This window comes from Eremomyces bilateralis, assembly GCF_010015585.1.
Source record: "Eremomyces bilateralis CBS 781.70 unplaced genomic scaffold P152scaffold_5, whole genome shotgun sequence".
Lineage (NCBI taxonomy): Eukaryota > Fungi > Ascomycota > Dothideomycetes > Eremomycetales > Eremomycetaceae > Eremomyces > Eremomyces bilateralis.
Window position 1 is genome coordinate 1,396,118 of NW_022985071.1, and position 27,154 is coordinate 1,423,271.

The window sequence follows — 27,154 nt, forward strand, 5'->3', positions numbered from 1 at the left end:
TGCGGTACATCTCGTGGTGACATCCAGAAGTACATCCAGAAGTCCATCCATCAGCTCCATCTCTCGTCGGTAGAAGATCGCGAACTTAGGGAGTCAGCTGGAATAAAATCGAAGCCTTCGAAGTTGATGAAGATGGATTCTCTCCATCGTCCTACAACTGAACTGTGGTCAACTTGGATATTATACATACTTTCACCCCGCCGTATCAAACGGAACGCTATTTAGCCTAACAGCCTGGAGCTGCCGATCTTGTACACGGTTTACTCTGCCCTAGTCCCGCCTGCAAATTATTGGCGCTAAGTCCAAGCTCTGGCCCCAAGCCCGCGCGTGCGCTCAAGAGTCGATCGAATAATCAGCATGAGCCCAATGTTGCAGAGGCGCGGAGGAGAGCAGGGCGTGGAGACGGCAGGGGAGGGGGCGCTCTCGATGCATCTCTCCTCCTCCTCCTCCTCCTCCTCCTCCTCCTCCTCATCCTCCTCATCCTCCTCCAACATCATCACCAACACCTTCTCCTCCTTCATCTTCTCCTCCACCTCTACCTTCGATCACTCCAACTCCAACTCCATCCCCAACTTCAGCGCCGGCTTCGACCACCGCTTTTTCAGTAATCGCTCCATCTCCACCCCCGACCTTCCTTTCCCCCGCTTCTCCCATCTCGCCCATCTCCCCCATCCAAACCGCCCCCATCTCCCCCATCTCCCCCGTCCAACCCCCCCCTCTGCCGATCCATTCCTGCTCGGGAACCCTCCACTCCCGGGCCTTCCCCTCGCTCCGAATACCAGCCTCGTCGTTGATCCCCAGTGGCTCACGCTGGACGACATGAATACTACTCCGTACTTCTCGAATTCCGACGAACCCTCGCTTGCCAACACCCCGAAATGGGACGACTACACCACCGGTTTCGATCAATCCGATTCCGCGGCAAGCAGTCCCAATAATCTCCAGAACGTTCACCCATCCACGCAACCGTTTGCGCAATCAGGCTACGAGCCACCCCTCGCGCTGCAAGACGATGTGTCCGCCTCCGCCATGATCTTCCCCCCGTACCGCCTCCACCTCGGCGCCAGCGCCGCCAAGTCGCGCGTCGAAACCCAAGTCAACGTCCCTTTGACCCTCTATCCTGCCCCGCCTGGCATCTCGAAGGTGCACCTCCCCGCCGAAAGTATCGCCAAACCCAAGCTCCTGATCCGCGGCCACGAGCCCTCCCCCGACACCCTCGAGCTCTCCACCTACCTCGTCCGCACCACCGCTATGAAACACCGCTACTTCCAACGCAAGGCCCTCGCCCACGCGCGCGGAGACCCCGATCCGCCTATCCAGCCCGACGAGCAGGCGGAGCTCGATGCCGACGACGAGCGCCGCGCCCCGGACTTCGACCACGCGCCGGACCACCCGCAGAACGGCGGCGAGGTGAAGATCTGCAACAACTGCATCTCGCGGGAGCGGAAGCGGTCGCTGCGGAAGAAGCCGAGCGATAAGGATGAAGAGAAGCTGTTGAATCGCATGTGGAGCGAGCTGGAGGCCATGCGCATCGTCGTTTTCAATCGGGGGGAGATCCAGGACTGGACCCACGTGTCGAATCTGCGGATCCCGACGTTGCCGTTGGCGGGTCATGCGGCGGCTGATTCGGCGCTGACGGTCGAATTGCCGATGCGCATCGCATGCTATTGTCGCCATCAGGGAGAAAAGATCGGTTTCCAGTAAGTTCAGAGCGTTCTTCGGAACGGCGTTGGTACTGATTCGTGTAGAGTCATTTTTACCTTGAAGAACCATCTCGGCCATGTCATTGCGCAGGAAATGAGCCAGTCCATCCATATCACCGACGACCATAAGGCCAAAGAACCACCGACCGCTATCCCCTCCTTGGATATGACCGGAATGGTCCTCCAAACCGCCGCTCCTTACATGCAAGGCATCCCAGCCACCATGGGGATGCCCGGTCCGTCGTCCGCCGTCTCCATGACGTTCCCTCTGGCTAACCCCCCAATGTATGGACTTGCCGGCCAACCGATGGGATTCCCGCCGCAGCTTTCTCCATCGACCTTAGGACCCGTCAGCCAATTCCCCATGGCTTCCACAGGAATGGATCCGCAGATGATGCCACCGACCTCGGCTGGACCCATGCAGACCACCTTCACCGGGGCCACCCTCTCCCAGCGCCACGCCTTTTCGACTCCGAACCTCGTCGAACTGGGCGGGATGGGCTCACATTACCCAAGTCATCACCACCATGGTTGGGATACCGTTCACACACCCATTGATGGTATGTGGTTCTACCCCATCTATTTACAAACCAATGCCTAAGTCGGTCAGGGACTGTGACACCTCGAAATCTGTCCCGCCCCCCTTCGCCGAGTTTCGAAGCCGGCCCGGCGAAGAAGCGGAAAGGCTCGTCATCGGGCGCCCATCGACACAACATGTCCTCCGCCTCGCTGTCAAATCTGATTATGACCCCCATCGCCGGAAACCCCCTTTCGCGTGAATCATCCAACCTCGCCATCACGCCTCCCGCCATTCCCTACAGCAATTCGTCCGACGGGTTCCCATTCACCACCACCGGCGCATACGGTCCTAGCTCGCGCAACTTCCCTTCGCCGACCAACTTCCATAACCAACAGTTTTACTCGGCCCCCAACTCTGCACACCATTCTCGTGCTCCTTCTCCGACCTCCTTCACCAATGCGATGCAAAACCAAATGTCGGCACAAGTCCCTCACCATTCCCAACGACCGTCCTCATCTCAAGCACTCAATACGCAACCCCACCGCCCACACGGCCGCCGCGCCACGCCCCAACACCCCTCCAAACCCACCATCACCAACCTCGTCCCCGCCGAATCCCCCATCAAAGGCGGCATCGACATCGCCTGCATCGGCCACAACTTCCACCCCAAACAATCTGTCTGGGTCGGCCCCCACCGCGCCACTGTCCGCCCCTCTACCCTCTCCGCCTCCTCCCTCGTCTTCGTCGCCCCCACCGTCCACCGCGCCTGCGCCCTCCCCGTCTTCCTCACCCTTCCCACCGAATCCCCCGACGACCTCGACCCCGCTCCCGACGACCCCCGCCCCCTCCTCCACTACGCCCCCGACGACGGCCCCCTTCTCGGCGAAGCCATGCGCATCCTCGCCCACCGCGTCTACGGGCCTGACGTGAAAGACCTCCGCACGCTCGCCCATCATCTCGTCCGCGCCGACCGCGCCGCCCACGCCCCCTACCTCGACCCCGCGCAGGACGCCACCAGCGCAACCGCCCCGCCCACCCAGCCCATGCCGCCCACCTCCCTCTACCCGCACGGCCTTATGCCCGGCGGCAACGGGCAGAACGCGTTCCTCCTCGGCCCACAGGCGAACGGGATGATGGGGGAGGCGACGGCGCTAAACGATTCGTTGGGGGACATGACGTTGACAGATGCAGGGTATGGGGGTGGGGCGGCGCTGAAGTTGGGGGACTTTGAGATGCCGGAGGTGGGGTTGGGGGATGTGCCGGAGATGGAGGTAAGGGGGGCGGAGGAGGGGGAGTTGGTGAGGAGGATCGAGGAGTGGAAGGGGGTTTAGTGGATTTCTGTTTCGAGCTGTTGGGTGGGTTTCTTTTTTTCATTCGGGATATTACGCACGGTATACGATGTGCCACGGGGTATGCGGGTGCTCTCTTTCTTTATTTCCTTGCATATGTTTTTTTGTCCGTGTCAGATTTTCTTGATCGTCTTTGGGGAATGGGAAAAGCAGGGCACACCGTCCATTATCTACAAACGCCGGCACATCATCATCGCGTTCTAGCGAAGGGGCACATAGGGGGAAATGGCGTTTTTTGGAGGACATTTCTCTCGACTGGAAAAAGGGGAGGACAGGAATCGAACTCCTTTCATTTGTTCTTTTAATATTTATTCCTCGTCGCTTATCGACTTGCTGATAGGTCCTGTATATCGAGTCGCGTTCGGTCGCTCGGTCTAGGACGGCTGGGATAGACCGGACCTGGTTTCAAGATAAAATCCAGTCGGCTCATTCAATGATATGCGGTCTCGCCGTGGTTGGGAGTAGATGAATTGTTTGGAATGCATCATTGATCGACATTGTTGCTAGGAGCTTTGCAGCCCTAATGATGGATACAGCATGCGAAATACCAACAGCTAGCCTACCCCAATAAACAAAGAACATATCCCAGCTCGAGGAATACAAACATCCAACATGTACTTCCTCCCGCGCCTCTCAAACTCCAACCCAAATCTCATCCACAACGCCAACCATCGTAAACCTCATTATGAAACCCCCCCTCCATGCCGCTTCACCTCCTCCTTCGCCATCCACGGCACCTCCCGACTCAACAACGCCCGCAACTCCGGCGTGATTACCTTCTCCCGCTCCCGCGGCGTCAACTGCCCGGTCGGTATCCCACCCGCACCACTACCACTCGCAACATTCGCACTAGCACGACCAACCCCACTTCCCCGCCTCGTCCCCACCGGATTCTTTGACCCCCCCTCACTCGCACTCGCACTCGCACTCGCCGCCCGCCGATGCGTCGTCATCCCCGGTCTTGCATCCCGCAGCACATTTCCCCCCGTCGCCGCCTCCGCAAACGTATCCTCCGACCCCGGGAAATTATCCCCCTCCGGCCGCCGCTCAAGCTTGAGCGCCGCGCGCATGGGCGGGGTGAGGGTGTCGGAGGGCGATTTCGGGGGGGCGGGGACGGACTCGGTGGAGATAGCGCGACGCGGGGTCGGGGGTTCGGGGAGGATGTTTTTGCGGTCGACGGCGTCGACGGTTTTGCGGAAGCGGAGGAAGAGGGCTTCGGCGCTAAGAAGGGTGGAGTTCAGGTCGATGGCGTTGGCGAGCTCGTTGACGTACTTGAGGACCTCGTCGAAGCCCTGGAGGTGTTCGAGGATGACGGCACGGTGTTTCTCGAGGATGGCGAGGGCGACGAAGAGGTGGAAGTTGGCGGAGAGGTGATCGGTCCAGAGGGATTCCCAGAGGCGGAGGACGTCGGGCCAAGGGAACTCGCGCTTGTACCAGACGAGGAGGGGGCGGAAGAAGAAGAAGAAGTTGGTGGAGTCGAGGGATTGGAGGTGGAGGTAGAGTTGGGGGTCCATGAGTTGGACGAGTTGGTCGAGCGTGAGGAGTTGGAGGCGCATGCCGGATTGGTCGCGGAGGAAGTTCCGTTCCTGAGGGGTTAGCGAGGGTGTGTTGCGGTGGGAGGGGACATACCATTCGGTTCATGAAGCTGACGAATCCCCAGAAGGCTATGGCATCATCTTGACAGACTGCATAGATGGGTGCGAGGAGGTCGCTCATGCCTTGGACGTAGCCGAGCTCCCGGTTGTATTCGTTATATGTCAGGAGCATGTCTTTCATCTGCTCGAGATGAACGTTTGTGCCCGCATCCGCGAAAGGCGAGTTCGGATCCGGATGAGGAGTGTCTTCCCCGGCGAAAAGGGGAACGTGTCGGTCTGTTCGATGTACGTCCTTCTCTATAGAGGCCCGAAATGGGGCAAGTCAGTCTTGATCCGTCTCCAAAAGGCAAGAGATGTACGAACCGATCATGTTCTTTTGTTCCTTCCACGATCCCCATGCCTCCTTATTTCCCGACTCTCCATCGACCATCCGATCCCACCACTTGCCTTTGAGCCGGATATACTCATCCCGCTTGCTATTCATCATCGCATGTCGCTCCGCGGCGGAGCTGTTCCAGTCATACACCCCCAGCAAGAACATCCACGCCTCCTTGCGCACTCCGTCGTCGGGATCCAACCCACCATGGAACACCCGTTCCTTCACCTCCCCCACCGTCACCTCCAGCCGTCCATGCGCGTCAAACCATTTCTTCCACTCGATCATCGTCACAGGATCCCGCCGCTCATTGATGCTGAGATCCCGCGTCTCCACCTCCAGGATCTCAAAGGTTCCGAGCTCCGTCTCTTCCTGCTCCATGATATCCTTCGCCGTCCAAATCCGCTGCTGCCGCTCTCGGTCGCCCTGCTCCGAGATCCCCATCGCCCACCGCGCTAGGTAGATGCGCGCGGAGTCGAACTCCTCCTGCAGCGTTTGCACTTCGGGGTTGCGCATCAGGTTCCGGAGCTGCGGCGGTAAATTCTTGTTCTCCGCAACTGCTTGCGCCGTACGCCGGGTAAACGTGGTGACCTGGCTCAGCTTCTCCAGGATGTTCCACCGCGCTTCCTTGAGCGCTTTGGTGACGGGATCCATGCCTCCATCGCGACGACCGGGCGGTTGGGCATTGGATGGTCCAGGCGATGACGGACCGGCTGCAGCGGGCGATCCGCCACTCGAAGGTCGTCGCGCGCGTTTCCCATCGATCCCAATACTAAACCCCAGCCGATCTTCCTCGCTCGGCTCGATCAAGAAGATGTTCGGGTCGGCCCCGCTTCGCTCCACCCGGACATATCGCTTCAGCCATCGCAGCACCTCGTCCCCTCCCCAGAACATCCCGCCGCCATCGCCGAACGGGTCGAAGCTCTCCCTGGCAAGCTTCTTCCGCTGGAGAATCGTGCTCTCGCACTCGCTGTCATGGAAGAACAGCGCGGGGAAGCTATCGCCCGCGCGGGTGTTGATGACGACGCTGCCGAACCACCACCCGATGCTAGGGGGGCGGACGAGTAGGCTGTAGATCTCGGAGACGGGGATGGCGAAGGCGTAGCCTGGGGAGCTCGAGCTCGCGTGGCCGATGTTCGTGGGGGGGAGGGGGACGAGGTAGGATTGTTTAGGGGGAGAGGAGCTGCCGCTGAGGTCGACTTTGACGTAGGCATTGAAGATGGTGGAGGAGAGGTCGGATTCGGGGACCCAGGCGAGGAGGAGGGAGGAGGATCCGATTTGAGAGGGAGAGGTTGGAGATGAGGGAGATAAGGAGGCGGGTTTCTGTTGGATTAAAGCGATGAATCCGGCGAGGTTGTCCCTGGCATGAGGACTTGGGTGCACGTAAACCTGTTTGGAATTAGTTCTTGTATAGTAGGATCGATTGAAGCTTCTTAAAGACTCACTTTGCTCTTCGTATACAGCAGCTTCACCCCCCGACCCGAACTGGTATGTCGGATAGTGTTATATTCGCCCTCTTCGTCGTCACTCATGGCGTAGAATGAAGCGCTTGGAGACGGTGGTTCCTGCTTCGGGGAACTCATGACGGAGGAGGAAATAAGAAGAGTTCACGCGACAGGTGAGGTCATATGGTTTCCTCGGGTGGCGGAGTCGCAAGGCTGTGGATGAGGTACTTAGTACCTCAGGTACGGCAGACTTAAGGAATAATCCCTGGTAGTGTAGTATGCCTCGTGTATTTGGTTCAGTCGTCAAAGAGGCTGCACAGAACTGTCAATAAAAAGGCAAAGAAAGATATTACAATCTACATGGAACTTACGAGGTTTGAAGAGTGCACTGTGTGATATTGTGAGCTTATGTGATGATCATCAAGCGCCTCCTCAAGCTGTCGTGGTGTGATGGGGAGGATGACGTCCGCGGGGCGGAGGGGTGACGCGGTGCACGGAGAGCTGCGCAAGCCGCCCATGCAGCTGATATTCCAGATCCGAGGTGTAGGGTGGACTTTGTACTATTGTCCTTGAGATGAACAATGATGGATCAGATACAATATCAGAAAGGTGTTGGCTTGGTGTGTTCAAAGTTCAAGCGTACTGGAGCTGCTTCAGCACACATTGAGGGGGAGCAGCTGTGATATAAGTGGCTTGGTCATTATCATCCATGGTACGGCACGGTAATAGCCAAAATCAAAAGAACCAGACATCCCATCCAGCTTCCAGCTTGGAAAATGGCTGCGAGCCTAGATGCACTCCTGCCCTCGGAATCCAGCCGAGCACCTATGAACCTGTGACAATTGCCAGAGGATTCGGAGCCTTGAACATTGATTCTCCCATTCATCGGTACGGCCTTGGACCGCCAGGTAATCCGCCTCTTTCGCGACCACTCCGTGGATTCGGAGGCAACCCTCCCCCTTGTGAACCATACGGACTATCCTGACTGCTGCCGTACGACTGATTCGAGCTTCCGGTCGATCTCGACGTTGACCCCTTATCATACCTCCCTCTCGGCTCACTCATAGTTGAACTCGGTCTATCATACGGACTGCCCTGGTCATATGCCCCACCCCCTCCACCCCTTCCACCTCCAGCGGGACTCGCATTAGGCGGCGTCGGACTCGTGCTCCTCCCCCCGTATAACCTCGCCTTCAACCTCTGCTGCGCAGACGTCCCCCCCGTCGTCGGCGGCGACGCACTATCGCTCGCCCCCGAACTCTGATAGCTCCCAAACCGCTGACTCGGAAGCGGCCGCGACGACGCCTGCTGTGAATGATTCGGTGAATACGAATCGACGAGCCCCGCGCCTCCCATCGGCCGGCGCGCCTCGGGCGGATCGGTCTTCGCTCCTTGACGGTTCGGTGCGTTACGTCGCAGCGATGATGGCGGGGGTTGCTGTGCCTGCGCGCCCGAGGAGTCCCAGAGATCGCTCAGTCCGCCTCCGCTGCCTTTATACGATCCCTGCTGAGCCGGTGGTTGTCCCTGGTTGTTGTTCCCCCACATGTTGGCGCCGAGGTTGCTCACGAACGCCAGCTTCCCGCCTGCGGTTCCGGCCGGGGCTCCTGGCGGGGGCGCCTTGGGGTCGGGGGGGAGCCATGGGGGAAAGGGTCGGCCTTTCTCGGTGTAGTATGCGCGGAGGACGCGGCAGATGTGGGTGTCATCTTCGGTGTCGCCGTCGGTTTCTTCGGAGAGGAGGGTCCGGCGGAGGGAGGAATAGCGGGATGCGGTGGCGGTAAGGAGGCCAGATAGGTAGGAAGAGGAAGCCATGCCCTTGAAGTGGTCGTGATGGGTGGTTTGAAGTCACGAGGGGGTTGCTCGATGTGGAGTCTCGTAGGACGAAGGGGTCCAGAGCGTTAGGGATCAATCAATATTGGCGGGTAGGTACAGCAGGTGTTTTAGTGGGTGTTTCAGTGATGATTTTGTCATTTGGAGAAGTTGGTAGTTTGAAAGGTCATGATATTAGGTTGAATGTGGAAGTGAATGAGGAGAGTGTATTATTGGGGATGGAGGGTTCGATATGATGCAGCATGTTGATCATCACTGAGCCAAGGCTGGAGACCATTGGGGACAACAATCATATCGTCAGCACAATCATCCACTGTCCATTGTTACATCAATCAAATTGTTACATACCTTGTCTCCGATCCACCGACAAAAATTTCTTACCTTTTCAGATAGGATTTCCAGATGGGATGAAAATCATCCTACTTGACCTCGCTGGTCAACGAATATTGGCGGCAGTGAGCCCTTGAGACTTGAATCATTCCTACCCGTCCTCAACCACGAGTACTATCAAGGACTTGAGTATCAAGCACTTGCGTCTCGAGACCAGAATCACCGGATGTCAATCCATCATCCAGCTTCAAAGCTGTTTGTCATATCCGGATACCAGACTCCGCGCATAAGAATCACCATTAGTTTGCTTCGCCATTTGCCATGCGCTCTATAGAGTCTCTCTTCATGTCTTCGTAAACCTACTTCCATTCCTTCGTGCTATCATTATCATTTTTCAGAATTCTGCAGTCTGGGTTTATACGCATCTTTTTAGTAACTAGGTATATTCATACTTCATGCATAAGAGCCTCGAGGGACGGTTTATCCTTCTGGTATACCACAGCACCATATAGGATTCCCCCCATGACGGGCAGTTCTGAATTTGGACAACATGAATCGCAGACCAAGCCGCCAATTTTGCTGGATTCAAATGAAACCGATGCCGGATTGCGGCGTTGTCGGACCAAATCACGCAGATGGGGCAAATCGTGGCATATTTAGCTGCCAATGACCGGAGCTATGGGCATTTCCATGCATATTTTATCTCTCACTGCAAGGGATGCGTCACGATATTCGTCCATCGCGATCGACCCTCTCAGGCTGGGGAGGTGTTGAATTATTAATTTCGATAGGAACGGGTAGCTGGTGAGAAGATTATATTAACGCCACACATGCTTTTGACCACGGGTCGCGAACCTTGCGGTCAAACATTAATTATATCGAAGAAATATACGTCATCACATTTTCTCGGCTCGTTGAGCAATCCCCAGAAGAAGAACGGTGGGCAAAACGGGAAGGCTTGCCGCAAGAGGTACAAGAAATCTTCCGATACATGCACAATCTGCTACATTAGCGCCGAGAATCACAAGAAGCTCATTGGCAGATCCACCCGATGGAGAAAAGCATTTCACAAGGCCTTGGAGGAGCAATTTCTTCTTCCTGGGCGGACGACCTGCTGCCTTGTCCCCCTTATCCGTGGAGTGGCAGCTCTGGGGGTTCATTGAGGACTATTCATGACTCACAGATAGGACCGTCAGGCCATCTCCTTCGCATCCTTTGAAAACTAGATAGTATCTCCAGACATCGACTTAGGTTTCATATCTGCGAGTGGAGTATTTGTGGCGAGAACGGTTTTCGCGAGCAGCAAGGGAGTACATTGCCTTTTCAATGCGCGATATCGAGCAATGGCCCCATTCATCACGGGACTACCCAACTTATCTGACATGATCCAAGTTGAGTCCTTGGGTAATTCAATCATGTATGTGTGAGCAGGACCTATACGGCGGCACTATATCTGTTGCATTCGGACTAAGAAAGTGGGATCACGTGGGTGGGTGTCTTGGGTCGTTGTAACACTGAGTTTACTGACTGGACGGAGGTACTTCCGTAGAAGGCACGACATCATTGTATTGCGTTGTGTGGCAGGAGCGATAAATTGGATCACATGCGAACATCAGATCAGACCATGCGTGGACAATTCGCTGACAAGCGACACGATAATAATGCGAAAACAGTGGTGGAAAACGATGGTTTACCTTTACTCCCCGTATTGTGATATGTTTCTTGCCATACAACACAACGACTAAGATACAGTCTTAGGCCACTTCAATGGCATGCTCAATTGAAATGTTTCCCACCACCTTTGCATTGTCCGAATAACCGTGTCCGTGGTACTGGTGATGTCGAACCTCACCATCTAGCCGTGGCTGTGACCGCCTGCACCTGCAAAATGTCCATCAGAGCTTTCCGAAGCGCCTCCAGCAGCGGGTTCTGCGTCGGTCCCTGCACCGGTGGATGAGCCAGTCTCTGCGCCGGTGGCCGAACCGGTGCTGTTGGACGAGCTGCCTGAGCTTTCTCCACCAGCGCTGCCGAGAAGTCCACCCAAGCCGGAGCCTCCGCTCAAGCTGCCGCTCAAACCAGAGCCAGTAGAGGAGTCGGTACCGGAGGAAGAGCCGCTGGAGCCGGTGCCGGTGGAGGAAGAGCCGCCTGACCCTGGGCCGGATATGTCAGTTGAGAGCTCCATGGAAAGTGTAGAATCATGTACCACCGCCGCCAGAGGCACCACCGAGGCCACCGCTAGGTCCTCCAAGGCTATCGCCAGACAGAAGGCCGCTAAGTCCTGCTTAGGGATTAGTTTATTAGTAAGATATAAGGTGCGGCGGGTTTACTTACCACCACTCTCATCAATATCGCTACCGACTCCTTCGAGGAGCTCGTTGAGGCCTACTAATAATTAGGCTTACGCTGAATGTAGAAAACGCTCGGTTTGACTTACCGCTGCCAACTTCGCCGAGGAGTCCACTCCCATCGGTATCGCTATCGAGTCCTCCGAGGAGCTCGTTCAGACCTACTAATAATTAGACTTACGCTGAATGTAGAAAACGCTCGGTTTAACTTACCGCTGCCAATTCCGCCGAGGAGTCCACTGAGTTGACGCTTAACAGTCGGGTGGGAGTCGGAAACCATGCGAGCAATGAGCCCATCAATAACATCTTCATCGCGAGCACCATGGGAGTGGCTGTGTCCATCTCCACTCGCGCCGCTGGAGCTCCCTTCAGAAACAGAGGGGTCGGTGGCCGGCTCGAGGGTAGTCTCGCTAGATGCGCTCCCGGATTCTCCGCCGCTGGCGCCACCTAGCAAGCCGGCAAGCCCAGAGCTATCGGATGCGTCTCCGCCAGCATCGCCAGCACCGCCGGCCTCGCCTCCATCGGCACCACCGAGCACGCCCCCAAGGTTGCCCGCACCCCCTTTGCCTTTGCCCGTGCCCAAAATCGCACCGAGGCCAGGGATTCCGCTGGGACGAGCACCGCCTTTTCCTTTCCCGAAAATTGCACCAAGGTCGGGGGTTCCGCTGGATCTAGACCCCCCGGGTCCACCAAAGCCTGTGGAAGAGGTTGGGCTTCCACCAGGAGGGTCGCCAGAATTGCTCCCATGGTCGTGGCCATTCCCTTTACCCTTGCCCTTACCCAAGAGTCCAGCTAATCCACCTCGTCCACCGGCACCGCCGGGAGAGGCAATTCCTGAGGGAAGGGTTTGATGCTGAGCAAGCGGAGCACCCTCGGCAACAGCCGCGGCTAGCACGGTGACAAGAAGAATAAAGTTAGTCATGATGGCAGACTCGCGCCAGTGACGGAAACAGAAGTTAAGACTGAAAAGTGTCCAGCACAGTCAAAGATAGCTAGTGAATGAAGGGGAGTGACTAGAGTGGGGGGAAGAGGGCAGTTGGTGTTGTAGAACCTCTCTCGGAGCGTCCTTTGCGGCTGTTCTTATAGAAGCAAGAGGAGATACCCCTTGTGTCTCCGTTCGGGATCATGCTCGAGAATTATTTGATCAAATGGGGAAGTAATGGTGCGACGAAAACGAAGCAATCTTTCTCTCACTGGACAAGTGGACATCATGGTTAGAACCTTGAGGGTGACTATCTTGCGCTTCGCGTGTAAACAACAAGCGGGCCACCCATCGTAGGGACCATAGGAGGTTAAACATTCTCAAAGGGAAACATAGGGGCACTCCTAGTATGTCAGCTGGATGTCCTAGGACCCAAAGGGGCACAGCAGATATGCGACGGAAGTTAAGCCCTCTATCACGCCTTGTCAAGGCGAGGCCATTTCATGTGACTCTTGCATCAGCCGGGAAACGGCATAACCGGATTCTCCTAGGCGGAATGTCTAGTGGTCGGCTTGCACATGTTGACGCTGTGTCCAGTCGATCGTCCTGTTTTTCGTAGAGTGATTTTGTGGTCAATAATCTAGGCAGGGATCATATGAAACCGATGAACCCCCAGATATGGATGGGACTCCATAATTCTTCTACCTCTCGACACCATACTCAACAAACAGTAGAGAAGCATTGCGAGAAATTGAGGGACTTCTCCAGAGGAAATATGAACAGTGACGCAAGTTTCCATTACCTGCCTGCTAACATGCTGGTGATCCCTTTTTTGAGTTGCGAGTTGCAAGCCACTAGCCAGCACATGTTGGGGGAAAGGTCCTGTAACGCAGTATGCAGAGTCAAGTGCAAAACTGAGAGTTGAAGTTTGAGATACATATAAATTTGAAACGTATTCCGTAGTTCTGTTGCTGTTCAACTCCTGAACGTGTGATACAAAGTACACTAAGTCCATTTGGGTTAGACCCAGCTTCGGCCAACCTCGTCTTGGTCTCACATCCCGTCGGTTCGGAACGGACTTTACGGTTTGGACTTCCTGAATTCCTAATTATGTCGTTCGTTGCCCTATCTCGCAAATGCACAGCCGAAGTGTTGGTAAGGTTTCTTTGGGAATCTCAGGGAGAGGTATCATCGATTAGCAGGAGCAACGCATGGTCTCAAAGCGCGAACACATTCCCTTTTCCTCGCTTGGTTCACGTTTCATCCTCCGCAGAACTAAGTATCAAAGTACATAAGGCCTCGGCGAAGATGATGTTGAGGTCGGCATGGTATTACAGCTATTCATTGCTGTCATTGTTCTGCGATCGGTCCAGTCGTGAATTTATTAGGGTTCGAAGTCGTTCTTATTGTCGACAAGCGATCATGTCGTGATCCGCGACCACTATAATCGAACATCAACCCTCCAGCTGATGCAATGCACTATAACATCACGCCACTATTAATCCTACTCGAATCACCGCCACCTAAAAATCCCCAGATGATCTGAGGCTCCAGGTCTCTCTGCCGTTGCCTATTGGCATTCATGCAGATGGGTCTCCTGGGCTGCTGCCCGTCTTTGTTCTGGCGACGAATTGTAAGGACTGAGGTGAAGCTTAAGGCTAGAGCATTGGCTTGTTCGCTTGGACCAGTCATATCGCCCATCACCTATTAATTATCTCTCGCCCGTGAATGGTCAGCGCACTCATCTCATCAACGCCAATGTCACTCCGTGGCATGCCTCAACCAGTCAACCTTCGTCACGAGCACTCATGACGGGAGTTGTGGAGAATGCCCCCCAGATGATTCGAGGCTCTGGTCACCTTAACGGTGTCCCGCTGTTACTACAGATGCCTTTCGAAAATCACCAATCAGGAAATCACACCCCCCAATTCAGGGAACACCACCGGTCTACCACCCAGCAATGGTAATTTTGGTATCATGCATTCAGGAAACTCTACCGGTAGAATTATGCTCCTACTGCAACTCAATTCCGTGTCTCTAGATCGCTCGTTCCCAACCAAGCAGTATAAATATTTCTATAAACCTCCCCATAGCTTTTGCAACCATCCTGTTTCCTCCTAGCATAGTGTTAAAATCATTTAACACTTAAGTTACTGGAATTACTATTCTTCTTGAAAATATCCCTTCATGCTTGGTATCTAGCACCTATCCACTGGCAACTACAGGTAAGTACCGCCCAGATTGTTAATCTGATTCATGTTCGCTAGTTCATGTTCCCAGTATATGACTATACATTGTTTCCCGAGTCTCCCAACTCACTGCTTCTTTTTGTTATTGATGTACAATACTTACTAGATGTGTGCCACGCAGTCCATCGTCCCTAGGCGCCTATACAGTTATTACGACGACATACAATTATAGTTTCGACTTTGATCTCAGGACCCGATCTAATCTTTACCTTTAATTTTCGACTGCAGTTGCACCGGAGCTTCCTCCAGTGTCTGGCAGCGTCGCGAGCTTTGCTGTTGGTTTAAATATCATTATGGGCGCACACCAGGAACGACAGCAAGCTCCGCTTGTCGGGTACTCGTCCAAACTGGGGTCCGGGACCCAGGCGGATGGGGCTGGCCCGCACGCCACGCCTATCATCCCGGGCCTAGTGCCCGGTCCGATAGGACAAGCCGTTGGATCGGCGTCAGGGGCCCTCCCCATCAACGTGCCAGCTTCCGAAAATTCGGCCATGTTCCAACCCCGGCACGATCGCACCATCATTGGAATCGAGCTCATTACTGAGGCAGCGAAGATTCAGCATGAGGTCGATAAGCTGAGCGACACAATCATGGATGCGCCTAGCCAGGGCCCGCAGAGCACGTCGGAGAACGGCTCTATTTCTGTGATAGACGCCAGCCTTGCCGGTATTGGGCAGTCGTTCAATGGTACAAGCGGGCTATCTTCACGGCATTCGTCGCTGCAGATCTCGTCCGACGAAAGCGAAACCTCGAGTAACAGTTCGCGCGGTCGCAGGGCTCGCCATTGTGCAGCTCCAAGTGAGTCCTCCTAATAGGGATATTGAGGAAATATAAAGCTAACAGGAGCTCAGCTACACGGGCATACACCGCACTGGATGAGAACGTGATTTTGCAACGATTCCTGCATCCGGAAGAAAATGAGGGATTGCGGCTGCTTTCACGCAGCACCCTTTGAGTCTCGCTGCCACATCTGGTGTTGGCAGCGAAGAAGTTTCCTCAATTGATAATAGACCACCGCTGAAAACGTGTCGCCGTGACGCGTTATCATTGAGCCTGCCCGTGCGTTTTACGAGGTTGGATTCGTGAAGGCCTAGCATGGCCCTTTCGCCTCCAAGTATTCCGTATCACCGGCGGTATTACTTTTCATTCCTTTCAGGCGTGAGAGAATTAGTGCCTTGTAGCCTTATGGCCTGACGATCTCAACCAGAGCAGTGTGTTAAGAAAAGGGAATTACCACGCCTGTGTATCTTATGGCTGGTGAGATTTTCCCACCCGGTTTTGAGAATCTCCAACCCGCGCTAGTATGGTGGAAATTAATCGTTAAACTAGACCTAGCGCGTATTTTCCTTCGTCTTCGACTATATTATCAGGCCTATCTGTTATGGTCCCAGGCCTGCGGCCAGTTCCCTTGGTTGTGGCGGAAGACGTGGCTGGTGGATTATATCAGTGAAGCAAACAAACATGCAGATGGTAACACAGCATAATTCTTATAACGAGGGATTTTGGTGGGTTTTGGCGAAAGTTCGGCAAAATCTATTCCTATAACCCGATATTCCTATACAGGGGTATTCTTATAACGAGGTCTAACTGTATCTATCTGTACAGTCTATTATCGACTATCGTACATACGGTATCAGAGCATTTCTACGGTCCCACATGCCCCCCCAAAGTTTGGGCTGGTTGGATGGACTGGAGCAGGGCTCTGGCGTTGTGAGCGCGTGCAGGGTCTTGGCACAATGCGAGGGAGTTTTGGGCTCTGCCGGTATCAAAACGAGGGCGTTTCGCCTAGGTGGAAAGATCGCAGAAAACGGCGTCAGAAACCTCCGTTTTTGGAGGTCATTCTGTAGCACAAAACGTTACTCCGTATATACAACTCGCTTTCTCTCGTGATACCTCGCAGTACATTGCATTAAGTCGTAGGTCATCACAATACATTTTATCAAATCGCAAGTTGTCGCATTACATCACAAATTGTCGCATTATTTCGCATTAGTTCATTTTACTCTATCTGCTCCTGCATAATTTCGTACCATTTTTTTCAAGTTCATATTAGTTCGCATCGGGTCACATAATCTAGCTTTCGTCACTCTTAGCTGGTACTAGCAGTGCCTTGCTGTACACATTAGGGCATTGGAGAGGAGAGTCGCTATCTCGCGCACAAAAGGTGCCGGGAGATTTCTTCTCTCTCTCTCTCTTTAGTTTAGATTAATGGAACTTGGTAATCGCAGATCTTGCGCATCCAGACCGTGCCACTATCTTCTTTCTACTGACATCGCTGCCTCTTGCGCGCACCAAGTCCTTTACTAGCATTTGGAGCCGCCTCTGCTGCAGCGCTCATAGGGCGCTCTCTGGGCACATCCTCAGACAAAAAAGAGCATTTTGAGCATCGACTTGGGCAAATCTTTCAGCGTAGAAAGCTTCCATATCTCCAAAGTGATAATTCCATGCCATTGTTAGAGTATAGGAAGCATACACTCCGCTTATGGCGAGAGCCATAAGCTGTGCTTCGATCAGTTCTGTCGGCTGCGATAGACATTTATGCGCACTGGGATTAAGTGATCGGGGGTGATTATGATGCTTGTGTAGAGCCTCCAGCTTCCACTGGTCGTCGTTTTCGTTCTTAAATATGACAAGCCTAAAAGTACACCCTATTAAGCGCGTGCTTGTGCTCATAATCCTTACCCTTTTCTACGAGTTTCCGGATCGATCCCAGTAGTAGTAATATCATATCTTAACATTAGAATGGTGAGGTCTGCCCCAGTTGAGTAGGAAACCGTAGCCATGCTACATGCCATGGCTCCTAAGAGCATTGTAGGCTTCTTCATAGGACGCGTAAAAACAATTTAGAGGAGGGGCAATATTCTCTATGTTGAGGTCTGTGAGAGAAGAAACAGATTGAACAATGAAGTTGTCCTTAGGCGAAGACTAAGGGAAATGCGCGCTAGGCCTAGTTGAACGATTATTAATTTCTACCATTACTAGCGGGGAGGAGAAATTTCAAAAACGGGAGGAGAAATCTCACCAGCTTTTCCCCACCGGGGTTTTTCATCCTCCATAGTTGCGATACGATCTGCATGGTCACTAGATAGGACCGTATCAGACGTTAAATAATAATAATAAGAAGAATCAATTTAACGTACTATCTGGATCCCTTTCGGGTCAACGAATCCGGCGTTGCGGAGAGACTAAATTCCCAGGCGTACTACCAAGGGGTTGGACCAAGATGAAGCCAATGTGCAGCCAGGTCTCCTCTAGGAACGGAATACCCTGCGGGGCTTAAGACCAAGGCTTTGCCTGCTATTTAACGCTGAGATACTCCTCGGAGGATGACATTTCATTCGGACAAATCATCACAAGTTCTACCTTTAGTCTGCGATGCAACATGGGCTGGTTCACCCTCAGAGGCGCAAAAGCTTCCCCCTCCAAGTGAAGCTTGAGAGCAGCCAAAACACAAGCAATTCGATTCGCGGCAAAGATGGAGGAGCTGAAGGGCCAAACGGAAGTCCTCCAAGATAAGGCGGATAAGCATCTGGAGAGGGAGACCCGATTCAAGGAGCTGCACTGACAACAGTGTCAATTGGGAGAGGTCTGCTTCTTCGACTCCGCGTATTTGATTTCTAGAAGGACGGGGATACCGGGGAACCGATGTTAAGGGGGCTAGTAGATGACGCGGCAAGTATTAGAACTGTGAATAGTATTAGTAGTTTATGTAGTGTGTGGTCAGGCCAACGTATCATCTTTACTCAAATCAACACTTAGTGACACGCTCCATTAAAGGTGCACAATAGACCAGACTCCTTCAACCCATCCAGTGCTGAGTATCCAGATGCGCCATATGCCTCCGAATTTTACATGGAGCTCTTGTTCCTGGCCGAAATGTGTGCAGTAAAATACGAACCATCCCGATCCAGCCATCCAAGTCGTCCAAATCATAATCTTATGTTCACGTTATGTTACCAATCGCTCAACCGAAAGCTGGAGGCTCTATCGTCTCCAGGAATCATACAGTGCCATCAACTTTTGTCTCGCCGCCTTCCCCCCTTTCTGGATCCTCGGCACCATATCCTCCGCACTGATCAGCTCGCTCACGTCCCGCCCTCCCATCACGCTCCTCTCCACCCAACCGCAACGCGCCTTCATAGTCTTATTCGCCCCCGCCTCCAACAGCAACCTCACCGCCTCCACATGCCCCCCCGCCGTCGCTGCATGCAGCGGCGTCCCAAACGGCCCACCCGGTCTCTCTGGGCTCGGGTCAGCCCCCGCCTCGAGCAGCTTCTGAATCGACGGAAGATGCGCGGCGCGCGAGGCGGCTTGCAGCGGCGTGTAGAAGTAGCCGAGCGGGATGTTCGGGTCGGCACCAGCTTTGAGGAGGAGGTTCAGGCACACGAAGCCGCGCTCGCCCTTCGCGGCGGAGGCCTGGGTTGCGGTGCCGTAGAAGCCGCTGGAGGTGTTGATGGCGGCGCCGGCGGCGAGGAGGTGGTCGAGTGCGGAGGAGTCGCAACGGGCGGCGGCAGCTTGGAGGGGGAATCCGAAGGATTCGATGGAGAGGGGAAGGAAGGTGGTGTTGGGGGGCATGGCATTGGAACCTTTGGAGTGGAGGTTGGGGTTAGCGCCGTACGAGAGGAGGAGTCGGAGGATGTCGGTGCGGGAGTGGAGGACGGCTTCGTAGACGGCGAAGGTTTGGGATGGCGTGCAGGCGTCGATGGTGGAGTTGGGGTCCGCACCTTCGGCTAACATGGAGTGGACTTTGGAAAGGGGCATGTCTTTTGTGAGCTTTTTAAGCTTCTGGTCGAGTTTGGTTTGGTCGGAGGGGGTGAGTTCTTCCCGGGCACGCCGTGCGGAAGAAATGGCAGCGGGATCGATGATTTTGTTTTTGGAGCGTTTGTGGTCGAGTGGTTCGTCAGGGTCAACCGGTATAGGGTACACGCTATCGTATGAACCCTGGTTCCATGCGTCGACATTTATCGCATCGGGATCGGATTGCGTAGTTGAAAAGGGGAATTGAAAACCGGTTGGCCCGCTTCTGTTCAGATCGTCGTGCGTATATCTTTGATGGGGTGTCCCGCTCATTCGGGACGATTCCTCTGCTCGTTCCATATCCCAGGATGGCAGAATCGACGACTCCGGGCGCGGAGGTCTCCAACCATTGAGCGTTGCCAAACTTATGGTTTGAGTCGGGCCCGAGCTTGATAGCCATGAGGATGTCGGTGACTGATCGGATTCTCGTCGGGGGCGGACTGGAGTCCCAGGATCGGCTGGAGACGGCAATACCACGGTCGAGATCGAAGACAGACTGACTAGCTCCGCTTCAATTGGACCAGGTAATCGGCGTTCTCTGGCCTTCGGTTTGATTTGAGGGGTGGTTGGCAGTCGGGGGTTGATATCTCCGTAACCTTGTGTTGGCAGGAAGAGGGCTTCGCTGTCATACATTGATGCCTCATATGCGGTCTCAGCATATGTCGATGAATCATCCAGGAACCTTTCCAGTCGCTCCAGTGCTAGCGCATTGGGTAGACACCTGTGGTCTAACTGCCCTTTGAGCTCGGCAATCTCGACAAGAATCCGAGAGGCATCGCTTTGAACGGCATCCATGCCAATCTGGATCCCATCCGTGTCGTTTATTAATTCCCTTGCTATCGACCTAATACTAGTCAGCCGAATTATGTTCTCGTCCCACAATGCAATTGACAACGTCATCGACAACGTACAAGTTTACTATGTCGAGCGCTATATCCAGTGCAAACCTATGCATCCCCAGACATCTCTGGAGCTTCGCCGCCTCTTTCCTGCCCAGGACCAGCCAATCCATCCTGAAGGCGCCACGATAGTCGGCAAGAAAGTCCGGGATCTGCTTGATAACCAAGTTGCATCCCTCGAGAATGCCAGCTATCCGACGTCCCAGCATGTCCGAGCTCCCGAACCACCCCTCGTCTTTGGCATCCTTTGACAGCAATTCCAAATCCTCCTTAATCAAGTTCAGCTCACGATCGAGGGTCCGGACGTCATTGCGAGCGTCTCGATACTGGCGAACAAACTCGGCGGTGGTCGACGTCACTTTGCCGATGGTGGCTACTAGAGCAAGGCAGCTCACCGTGAGAGGTACTGGATCCATTATCGATTTCGGTTTCGAAAACAGGCGGGGGTAGAATCCAGGGAGTGGCGAAGCCACCAGTATTCCCGAGGGATACTTAAGGAATGTTCCTCATAGGTTTAGGGGGTGGACCGATGGCCCTGGGATGGTTGAAGCAGAATTGAAGAACCATACTTGAGAGGGTGGTGCACTATATATCGAACGGGCGATGGCCTAGCACCATCACAAGGCGCGCTCTACTACCTTGGAGAATCGGCTCTTCGCGCTTAAGGCTGTGTCTAGTGTGTGGCACCACGAAACTCCAACAGAAGAGCAGCTTGGCGACGAACCGGACGAGGAAATGCAGCATTCGGACGCCATCAAACGAGATAAAATCATCGCTAAGTATGATGTGATAGGTAGATGGAATTAGATGGACTAGGGGGCGTGGGGGGGGGTTAGCAGCGTATGAACGCGTGGAGCAACGCCGTTCGGGGATTGGTTGTAAATTTGCATAGAGTTCGGATGCTCCATATGCCCAGCCCCTCCCTATTCACCCTCATCCTCGAACCCGGAAGATTCTCTATTGCTCGGTCACGATTGATATTCGCTCGGCGCCTCGTTGTGCATCTGAGCCATTCGATGTTCGTCGTTGGTTTCAGCGTGGAGAATCGAGACGATGCCACGGCCGCCACGACTTTGCATACTTCGTGACATCTACTTTGTCTGACGGTGGTCCGGAACTCATGTGATTTGATATGTCAGTAGTAATATCACATTCCGGAAGGACTGGTAATCGGTCGATCTCTTCCAACCACAGCCGAGAGGTGGCGTCTGGTATCATCTATCGGCGATTCGGCGGTAGACCTGCAGTGGGTCCAAAGCGAACATGAGCAGAGGATTGTGGCTTGACTACCACTGTGCCAAATGTAGAATCCGAGTCCATAACGAATTCTTGGCGGTTAAGCAATAGTGAGAATGAATAATAATCATTGTCTCGCAACATCGTCATCGCTGTGTCCTCCATTGTACCAGCTTCGGCGGGGTTTGCCGTCTTGGCGAGCGCAACTCTAATTTCACTCCTGTACGGAGGTCCATTTCAAAAGTTATTGCTCGCCAAGAAAGGGCTTGATTATATAAGCCGTTCGACAGCCGATAGCACAGGCAGTAGGGTGTCTAGCCAACGGGCGGGTACTACGCGCGGTAAATCGAATGCCCGGCGCCCTTGCCTCGAATTAGGCTCTATAAGACCTGATTAAATGCCCAGTTGATAGGCAGTCCAGTGCCCGTGGCATAGGCTCTCGAGACTGCTTATATAATCACGCCACTTCCTTGGCGAGCAATAACTTTTGAAATGGACCTCCGTAGCGGATAAGCCGATTTATATTGCTGGCAAGGTCGATCCTGAAAGATCGGATTTGGTTCTTACGTGATATAAAGGTATAGAACGAGTGGGTCGTACCGTCCTGGGCGTACCTCGCGAGTCACGACGTATGCAGAACACGATGAACCAATGTGGGACGACGGAGCACTGCGAGGACCTTCTACATCGATCCTATGGACGGATGATCAACATGATTCACAATAAACGTCGTTTGTGGTCGCAGGATGCATTTGTAAGGCGACCGTAATATCATCAATTCATGAGTTGGATATCATTGACTTGACTATGCAAGGTTGCAGTCGCAGCTACTTCACAGCTCACACTGTTTGACTGCATCTTCCGATCCGCCACCGCTCTGGTGGATGCTCTTCAATTGCCATAGCGAAATTCCGTTCATGCCGATTTTTTTGATCATAGGGGAAAGCAGTTTGGTGATAAGGAAAACAGGAACCCCGTCATGCTGTATCATGGTGAAGCGAATGGTATCGGACGTCTCCCCGCAAAGCAAGTTTGGGGGATGCGCACCGGGACCGTGGAGAGGTCCATCGCCAGTAAAAACCGGCGAAGGAAGTGAAGGATAGAAGTACTGTACAAAATGCATGACGGGGCTTTGGACGTCCTCGATGGGATTCGTCTCCTTACTCCAACGCAACTTCCGCTATGTCCCGACCTCGAACGTCCTCCGGGTATCGCCTTGCACTTCACTGCAGGCATTGTAGGTCGCCGTGTGGGAGTAAGGAAATGTTCGACCGCCTAGTTGGGGCAGCTAGACTGAACGTGGCCCGGCTGCTTGCATCGGTAGCAGAGACGCTCTTGACCAGCGTCAGACGGGCAATCTCTGGAAAGATGACCGACCTCGCCACCTAGAAAAAGTCAGCGTCAAGCCCTTCACAACGCGTGTCGGTGCACCTACAGTTGTAGCACTTCTGTCCTTGGGTGCAATCCCGGGACATATGTCCGTAGCCACCGCACGAATAGCAGGTGGTGCCGCGCGACGGACCACCGAACCCACCACCGCCCTGGTAGCCACCGGGGCCACCGGGGGCGCCGCCCTCACGGCAGTTTCGGGCAATGTGGCCGACCTTGCCGCACTTGTAGCACTCTTGCGAGCTGCCGCCGGGGGGTCCGCCCGCACCGGTCGAGTCGTTCGGGCACTCGCGAGCGATGTGGCCGGGCTGGCCGCAGCGGTAGCACGCACGACCTTCGGGGGCACCGCCACCGCCTGAGCGGGGCTGAGGGCACTCACGGGACAGATGTCCCTTGCCGTTGCAGTTGTAGCATGTTGGGTTGTCGCGGTCGGGGCAGTCGCGAGCCTGGTGCTCAGTAGCGCCACCTATGAGGAATCGTTAGCAAAGGAATTCTCGTGACAAGGCCGTCGCCATGAATATGTCGGAATCGATCGAATGAACTGATTCTACATTCCTGAGACGGGTTGAAAGGCCTGATCTCATCGCCTGATCAAGAAAACGCGAGGAACTTACAGTTGTAGCAGGCCTTGCCAGTGTTTCCAGTAGAAGCGTCCATTTTTATGATGGAGGAATCGTCAGAGGTTGATCTGAAAGCGGTTAGAGAGGTGTACCTTGATGGCGACCTTGCGATGGACGATGTGGAAAGGAATCGGGGTGATCCAATGATACGTTCATCTAACGAGGATAGTCCCCGTTTGATGACCGTAACGGGATTCCCGAGGGGTAGTCGAAGCAATGGCATCGTAATGGATCACTCACCTTTGAATGATAATGTCTGACAAAATATTTTCGGTTTTAGGGCTGAGTTGATGATAGGTATCGAAGGAGTGAAGGATGGGATGCAAGATTGCGACGGAACAACAAGATGATCCGGGCCGGGGGCGGTGATTTACGACTTGATCTTTTCTGCACTTGAAAACGGTGGTGAAAACCTGAAAACAAGTGAATCGATGATCCGGTGAGCTTTGTGGGGTTGGATGAAAAAACGTTGTGTTTGCCGCAGCGAAAGCAGCGAAACGGTGTGTGCTCCTGGTGGCAACCGAGGGTCCGATGGAGCTAACCAGCTTTTCCAGTGTTTTCCTCCAATTTCTCGTCCCTAACACACGCTACGCTAGCCTTACTCAACCTTGCCCCGAAGCTTGGGTGATCGATTTTAGTGATTAGCCACGAGTTTGATCTTTAAGCGAGTCAGTGGCCGTTGCCGTTGATGTTCAAGATTCAGGATCCTGTTGGTTCTTGTCAGATTGTGGCGCTGACGTGTGTAGGAACAGTTCAAGAGCCGCAACAGATGAACAGATTACAGAACTATATCGTGGAAGAACTACAAATCTCAGCACGTTGGAGTTCGGCATCAGTTTTATAGAATCTCCATCATCTCTCTCCTCCATCGCTCATCCCTCTATCTCTCTTTTCCTTTCTCTTGGGACCCTCGCATTGTTGACCATGTAAGGGTGCTGTCTCGTTGAGATTGGTCCTATTCCGCCTTACATGAATCAGGCTGATCATCAGAGATCGGGAGACCGCGGCAAGGTGGCTTCAGATCTCCAACTCTACCATTTGCAAGGGTTTTAACTCATATGCAAGTCACTTTGGGTTGAGTACACCTAATACGTGTCAAATATACCTCCACTTCCTCAGGACCATATGTGATCTTAGAAGTCCCCAGGAACTGAAACATAATCTCCTTCCCTTGATCAGCATCATTTCCAGAGGCGGGAAGTCAATCAAACCACTTCGAGAAATTGAACCGAATAGTTACGCGAGATCAAGCTGACCCGAGCATTTGTGGGGATACCTATATCTTTCTTCAGTTTAGTGGTCGGACAATGATCGCTTGGAGAGGAAACTGGGAAGCTGGCCCTAAAATATTAGATATTAAGGTACACGTGTATACATCTCATATATCTACGTCTAGCAACTGTTGTGTTTACATGTGATACGAGGCCAGCACGGAGGACACCAGGCCATTATTGAGGCTCGGCAAGTTAACATCAAAGAGTGGACTCCTGGGTATCATAAGGTACATATATGATACATCGAAGGCAGAGGACCTTGAATTGATGGCACTATGCACCTGATACAGGGCGCCTAGCTTGCATTAAGGTGGAAACTAGAACTGGAATATCCACGACAGCTAAGGGAAGAATGGTATCAAGGCCATTATTTCTAGAGCCGGGGATGTAGGAGTTAATATCGATGACCATCAAGCCTCGAAGCCTTGGGGTAGGTACTATATGATATAATGCTACTTGCATCGACCTAACGCGAACTCTGGATATGCCTAAGAGCCATCAATTTCGTCCACCCTAGACGGTACTCTATTTTCTCTACTCCATCTTTTCTACGAGAGTGCCTCTGAAGTCTGATGCTGTTGTCGATTCCCCGGTCCGGTGTTCTTCGGTCTTCCATTCAGATCGGTTCAATCGTATATGGAATTCGGGTTCAACCTGAAATTGATCCCCCGGACGCGTTAATACTGTAGGTAACGTACATGCACCTTTTCCAGTTGCCGAATGGCATCAATGTTCAAGATGTGATATTTCATTTCGAGATCACGTGCAGGACGCGTCGCGGTGCCCCACTCAACGCGTCTTCTTCATTCAACGTCAGTTCAAGAACATCGACGTAAATTGTAACTCTGTCGATGTAACAAGCAATCAGCGTTTCTAGAAATTGAACACTATTCGTTTGATCTCCCATCCATAGCAACCTAGTTTTCTATCATATAACAATGAACGAGGTTCCAGTATCCCAAGATGCTCCACAAGATCTCGAGCAAGATGTTACCCCTTCCAATATCTTCATCCCCCCTACAGTCGATACCCCAAAGCTCCTCTCCGGAAATACATACTCATATTTCTCTCCCATACCTTCCGCAATCGCCTCCGACTTATCGACGGAGTGCGTGATTGGGATTGACGAGGCCGGCAGAGGACCGGTTTTAGGACCCATGGTCTACTCCCTCTTTTACGTTCCACAATCGCTCCATTACAGCCTCCTCCGTGATACCCATGCTTTTACAGACTCCAAGGCCCTTACGGCCGAAGTGCGGTCGAATCTGATGCGAACTCTGTGTACACCGCCAGCAACATCAGCCGGTGCAGAATCGAACGACGCCGATGATGCGGCCGATGCAGGGGAGGCTGAGAGCGCCTCACTTCAGACCCATTGCGGCTTTTCAGCAACCCTCCTTTCGGCGACCTCAATATCCTCGTACATGCTTCCATCACCACGAACCGCCCCATACAATCTCAACGCCCAAGCGATGGATGCGACGATCGATCTGATTCAACGGACATACGACATGGGGCTGAACATCACGGACATCTTTGTCGACACCATCGGAAAGCCGGAAGTGTATCAAAAGAATCTCGAGAGGATCTTCCCGGCCGCGAGGATATCGGTCGAAAAGAAGGCCGATGTCACATATCCGGTCGTGGGCGCGGCCAGTGTCGTCGCAAAGGTGACGCGAGACGTGGCGTTGGAAGTGCTCTGGGACGAGTATGTGAAGCATACTTCCATGACGGATCCGGGAGATCATTGGGGTTCCGGATATCCATCGGACGGCCGGGCCACCAACTGGCTCAAAGCGTCCATGGATCCTATTTTTGGATGGGGCTCCGAGTGTCGATTCTCATGGGGCACCGCAAAAGACTTGTTAGAGGGCAAGTCTGCCGCGGCGATTGTGGATTATGAGGAAGAGGATTCCAAAACGGTGAAGATGACCGACTTTTTCAGCTCCAACGGGGAGGACGACGGCGCAGAAGATGAGCTGGGGAGATGGTACGGCAGGAATTTATCTGAGGAAGTGTTTTAGGATTCGTTAAGAATGAAGATGCTGCTGAAGGAGCTGGCGAGTGACGATAGGACATGATCTTGTTTACCGGCCTAGCGGCATGGTGAGTGATGGAAGATTGATTTGTCTCCCTTGATTGCACACCCTACACTGTCAGCTTGCGTTTGTCCGGGGGATTGACTGTTACTGCAGACCCTCGGCGAACAGAATCGGAGTTGTTTTCCTGTTCAAGCAGAAGTGTATTCCCATGGTTATGGGGAATCACCTCGACTGAT

At 53.5% G+C, this 27,154-nt stretch overlaps 8 protein-coding genes across 8 annotated transcripts; 4 read left to right on the forward strand and 4 right to left on the reverse strand.

Moving 5' to 3' along the window:
• Positions 1-357: 357 nt before the first annotated feature.
• Positions 358-3,554, forward strand: P152DRAFT_512958 (uncharacterized protein; the record flags this gene model as incomplete). Its single annotated transcript, XM_033682778.1, has 3 exons — positions 358-1,700; positions 1,749-2,263; positions 2,314-3,554. 3 exons carry the CDS (start codon positions 358-360, stop codon positions 3,552-3,554), a joined length of 3,099 nt encoding a protein of 1,032 aa, XP_033536264.1.
• Positions 3,555-3,838: 284 nt separating this feature from the next.
• P152DRAFT_456905 (RabGAP/TBC) lies at positions 3,839-7,351 on the reverse strand. The gene is made up of 4 exons (XM_033679118.1): positions 6,989-7,351; positions 5,531-6,932; positions 5,202-5,464; positions 3,839-5,158 (listed from the first exon to the last, which is right to left on the reverse strand). The coding sequence occupies exons 1-4, from the start codon at positions 7,124-7,126 to the stop codon at positions 4,256-4,258; spliced, it is 2,706 nt and encodes a 901-aa protein (XP_033536265.1). The 5' UTR covers positions 7,127-7,351; the 3' UTR covers positions 3,839-4,255.
• Positions 7,352-7,527: 176 nt separating this feature from the next.
• P152DRAFT_282262 (uncharacterized protein) lies at positions 7,528-9,149 on the reverse strand. The gene has a single exon (XM_033674929.1). The coding sequence runs from the start codon at positions 8,795-8,797 to the stop codon at positions 7,871-7,873; it is 927 nt and encodes a 308-aa protein (XP_033536266.1). The 5' UTR covers positions 8,798-9,149; the 3' UTR covers positions 7,528-7,870.
• A 1,694-nt stretch (positions 9,150-10,843) lies between these two features.
• Positions 10,844-12,412, reverse strand: P152DRAFT_512961 (uncharacterized protein; the record flags this gene model as incomplete). Its single annotated transcript, XM_033682779.1, has 5 exons — positions 10,844-11,296; positions 11,349-11,423; positions 11,477-11,527; positions 11,580-11,651; positions 11,704-12,412. 5 exons carry the CDS (start codon positions 12,410-12,412, stop codon positions 11,001-11,003), a joined length of 1,203 nt encoding a protein of 400 aa, XP_033536267.1. The 3' UTR covers positions 10,844-11,000.
• A 2,542-nt stretch (positions 12,413-14,954) lies between these two features.
• On the forward strand, positions 14,955-15,616 carry P152DRAFT_472377 (uncharacterized protein; the record flags this gene model as incomplete). Its single annotated transcript, XM_033681150.1, has 2 exons — positions 14,955-15,459; positions 15,513-15,616. The coding sequence occupies 2 exons, from the start codon at positions 14,955-14,957 to the stop codon at positions 15,614-15,616; spliced, it is 609 nt and encodes a 202-aa protein (XP_033536268.1).
• Positions 15,617-18,783: 3,167 nt separating this feature from the next.
• P152DRAFT_373437 (ankyrin) lies at positions 18,784-19,194 on the reverse strand (the record flags this gene model as incomplete). Its single annotated transcript, XM_033675558.1, has 1 exon — positions 18,784-19,194. A coding segment is annotated over one exon (411 nt), but the record flags the coding sequence as incomplete, so codon positions are not given.
• Positions 19,195-21,153: 1,959 nt separating this feature from the next.
• P152DRAFT_282386 (uncharacterized protein) lies at positions 21,154-21,532 on the forward strand. Its single transcript, XM_033674931.1, has one exon. It carries the CDS (start codon positions 21,200-21,202, stop codon positions 21,443-21,445), a length of 246 nt encoding a protein of 81 aa, XP_033536270.1. The 5' UTR covers positions 21,154-21,199; the 3' UTR covers positions 21,446-21,532.
• Positions 21,533-25,712: 4,180 nt separating this feature from the next.
• Positions 25,713-27,153, forward strand: P152DRAFT_282473 (ribonuclease H-like protein). The gene has a single exon (XM_033674932.1). The coding sequence runs from the start codon at positions 25,815-25,817 to the stop codon at positions 26,898-26,900; it is 1,086 nt and encodes a 361-aa protein (XP_033536271.1). The 5' UTR covers positions 25,713-25,814; the 3' UTR covers positions 26,901-27,153.
• The last annotated feature ends 1 nt before the right edge of the window (position 27,154 follows it).

Bases quoted from the DNA above. Each gene is read 5' to 3' on its own strand.
- P152DRAFT_282386 (XM_033674931.1), top strand. From the start codon at position 21,200: ATGAACGCGTGGAGCAACGCCGTTCGGGGATTGGTTGTAAATTTGCAT.
- P152DRAFT_456905 (XM_033679118.1), bottom strand. From the start codon at position 7,126: ATGAGTTCCCCGAAGCAGGAACCACCGTCTCCAAGCGCTTCATTCTAC. The intron at 6,933-6,988 runs GTGAGTCTTTAA...AATTCCAAACAG, and splicing joins TGCTGTATACGAAGAGCAAA to GTTTACGTGCACCCAAGTCC. The intron at 5,465-5,530 runs GTTCGTACATCT...GGGCCTCTATAG, and splicing joins GGAACAAAAGAACATGATCG to AGAAGGACGTACATCGAACA.
- P152DRAFT_282473 (XM_033674932.1), top strand. From the start codon at position 25,815: ATGAACGAGGTTCCAGTATCCCAAGATGCTCCACAAGATCTCGAGCAA.
- P152DRAFT_282262 (XM_033674929.1), bottom strand. From the start codon at position 8,797: ATGGCTTCCTCTTCCTACCTATCTGGCCTCCTTACCGCCACCGCATCC.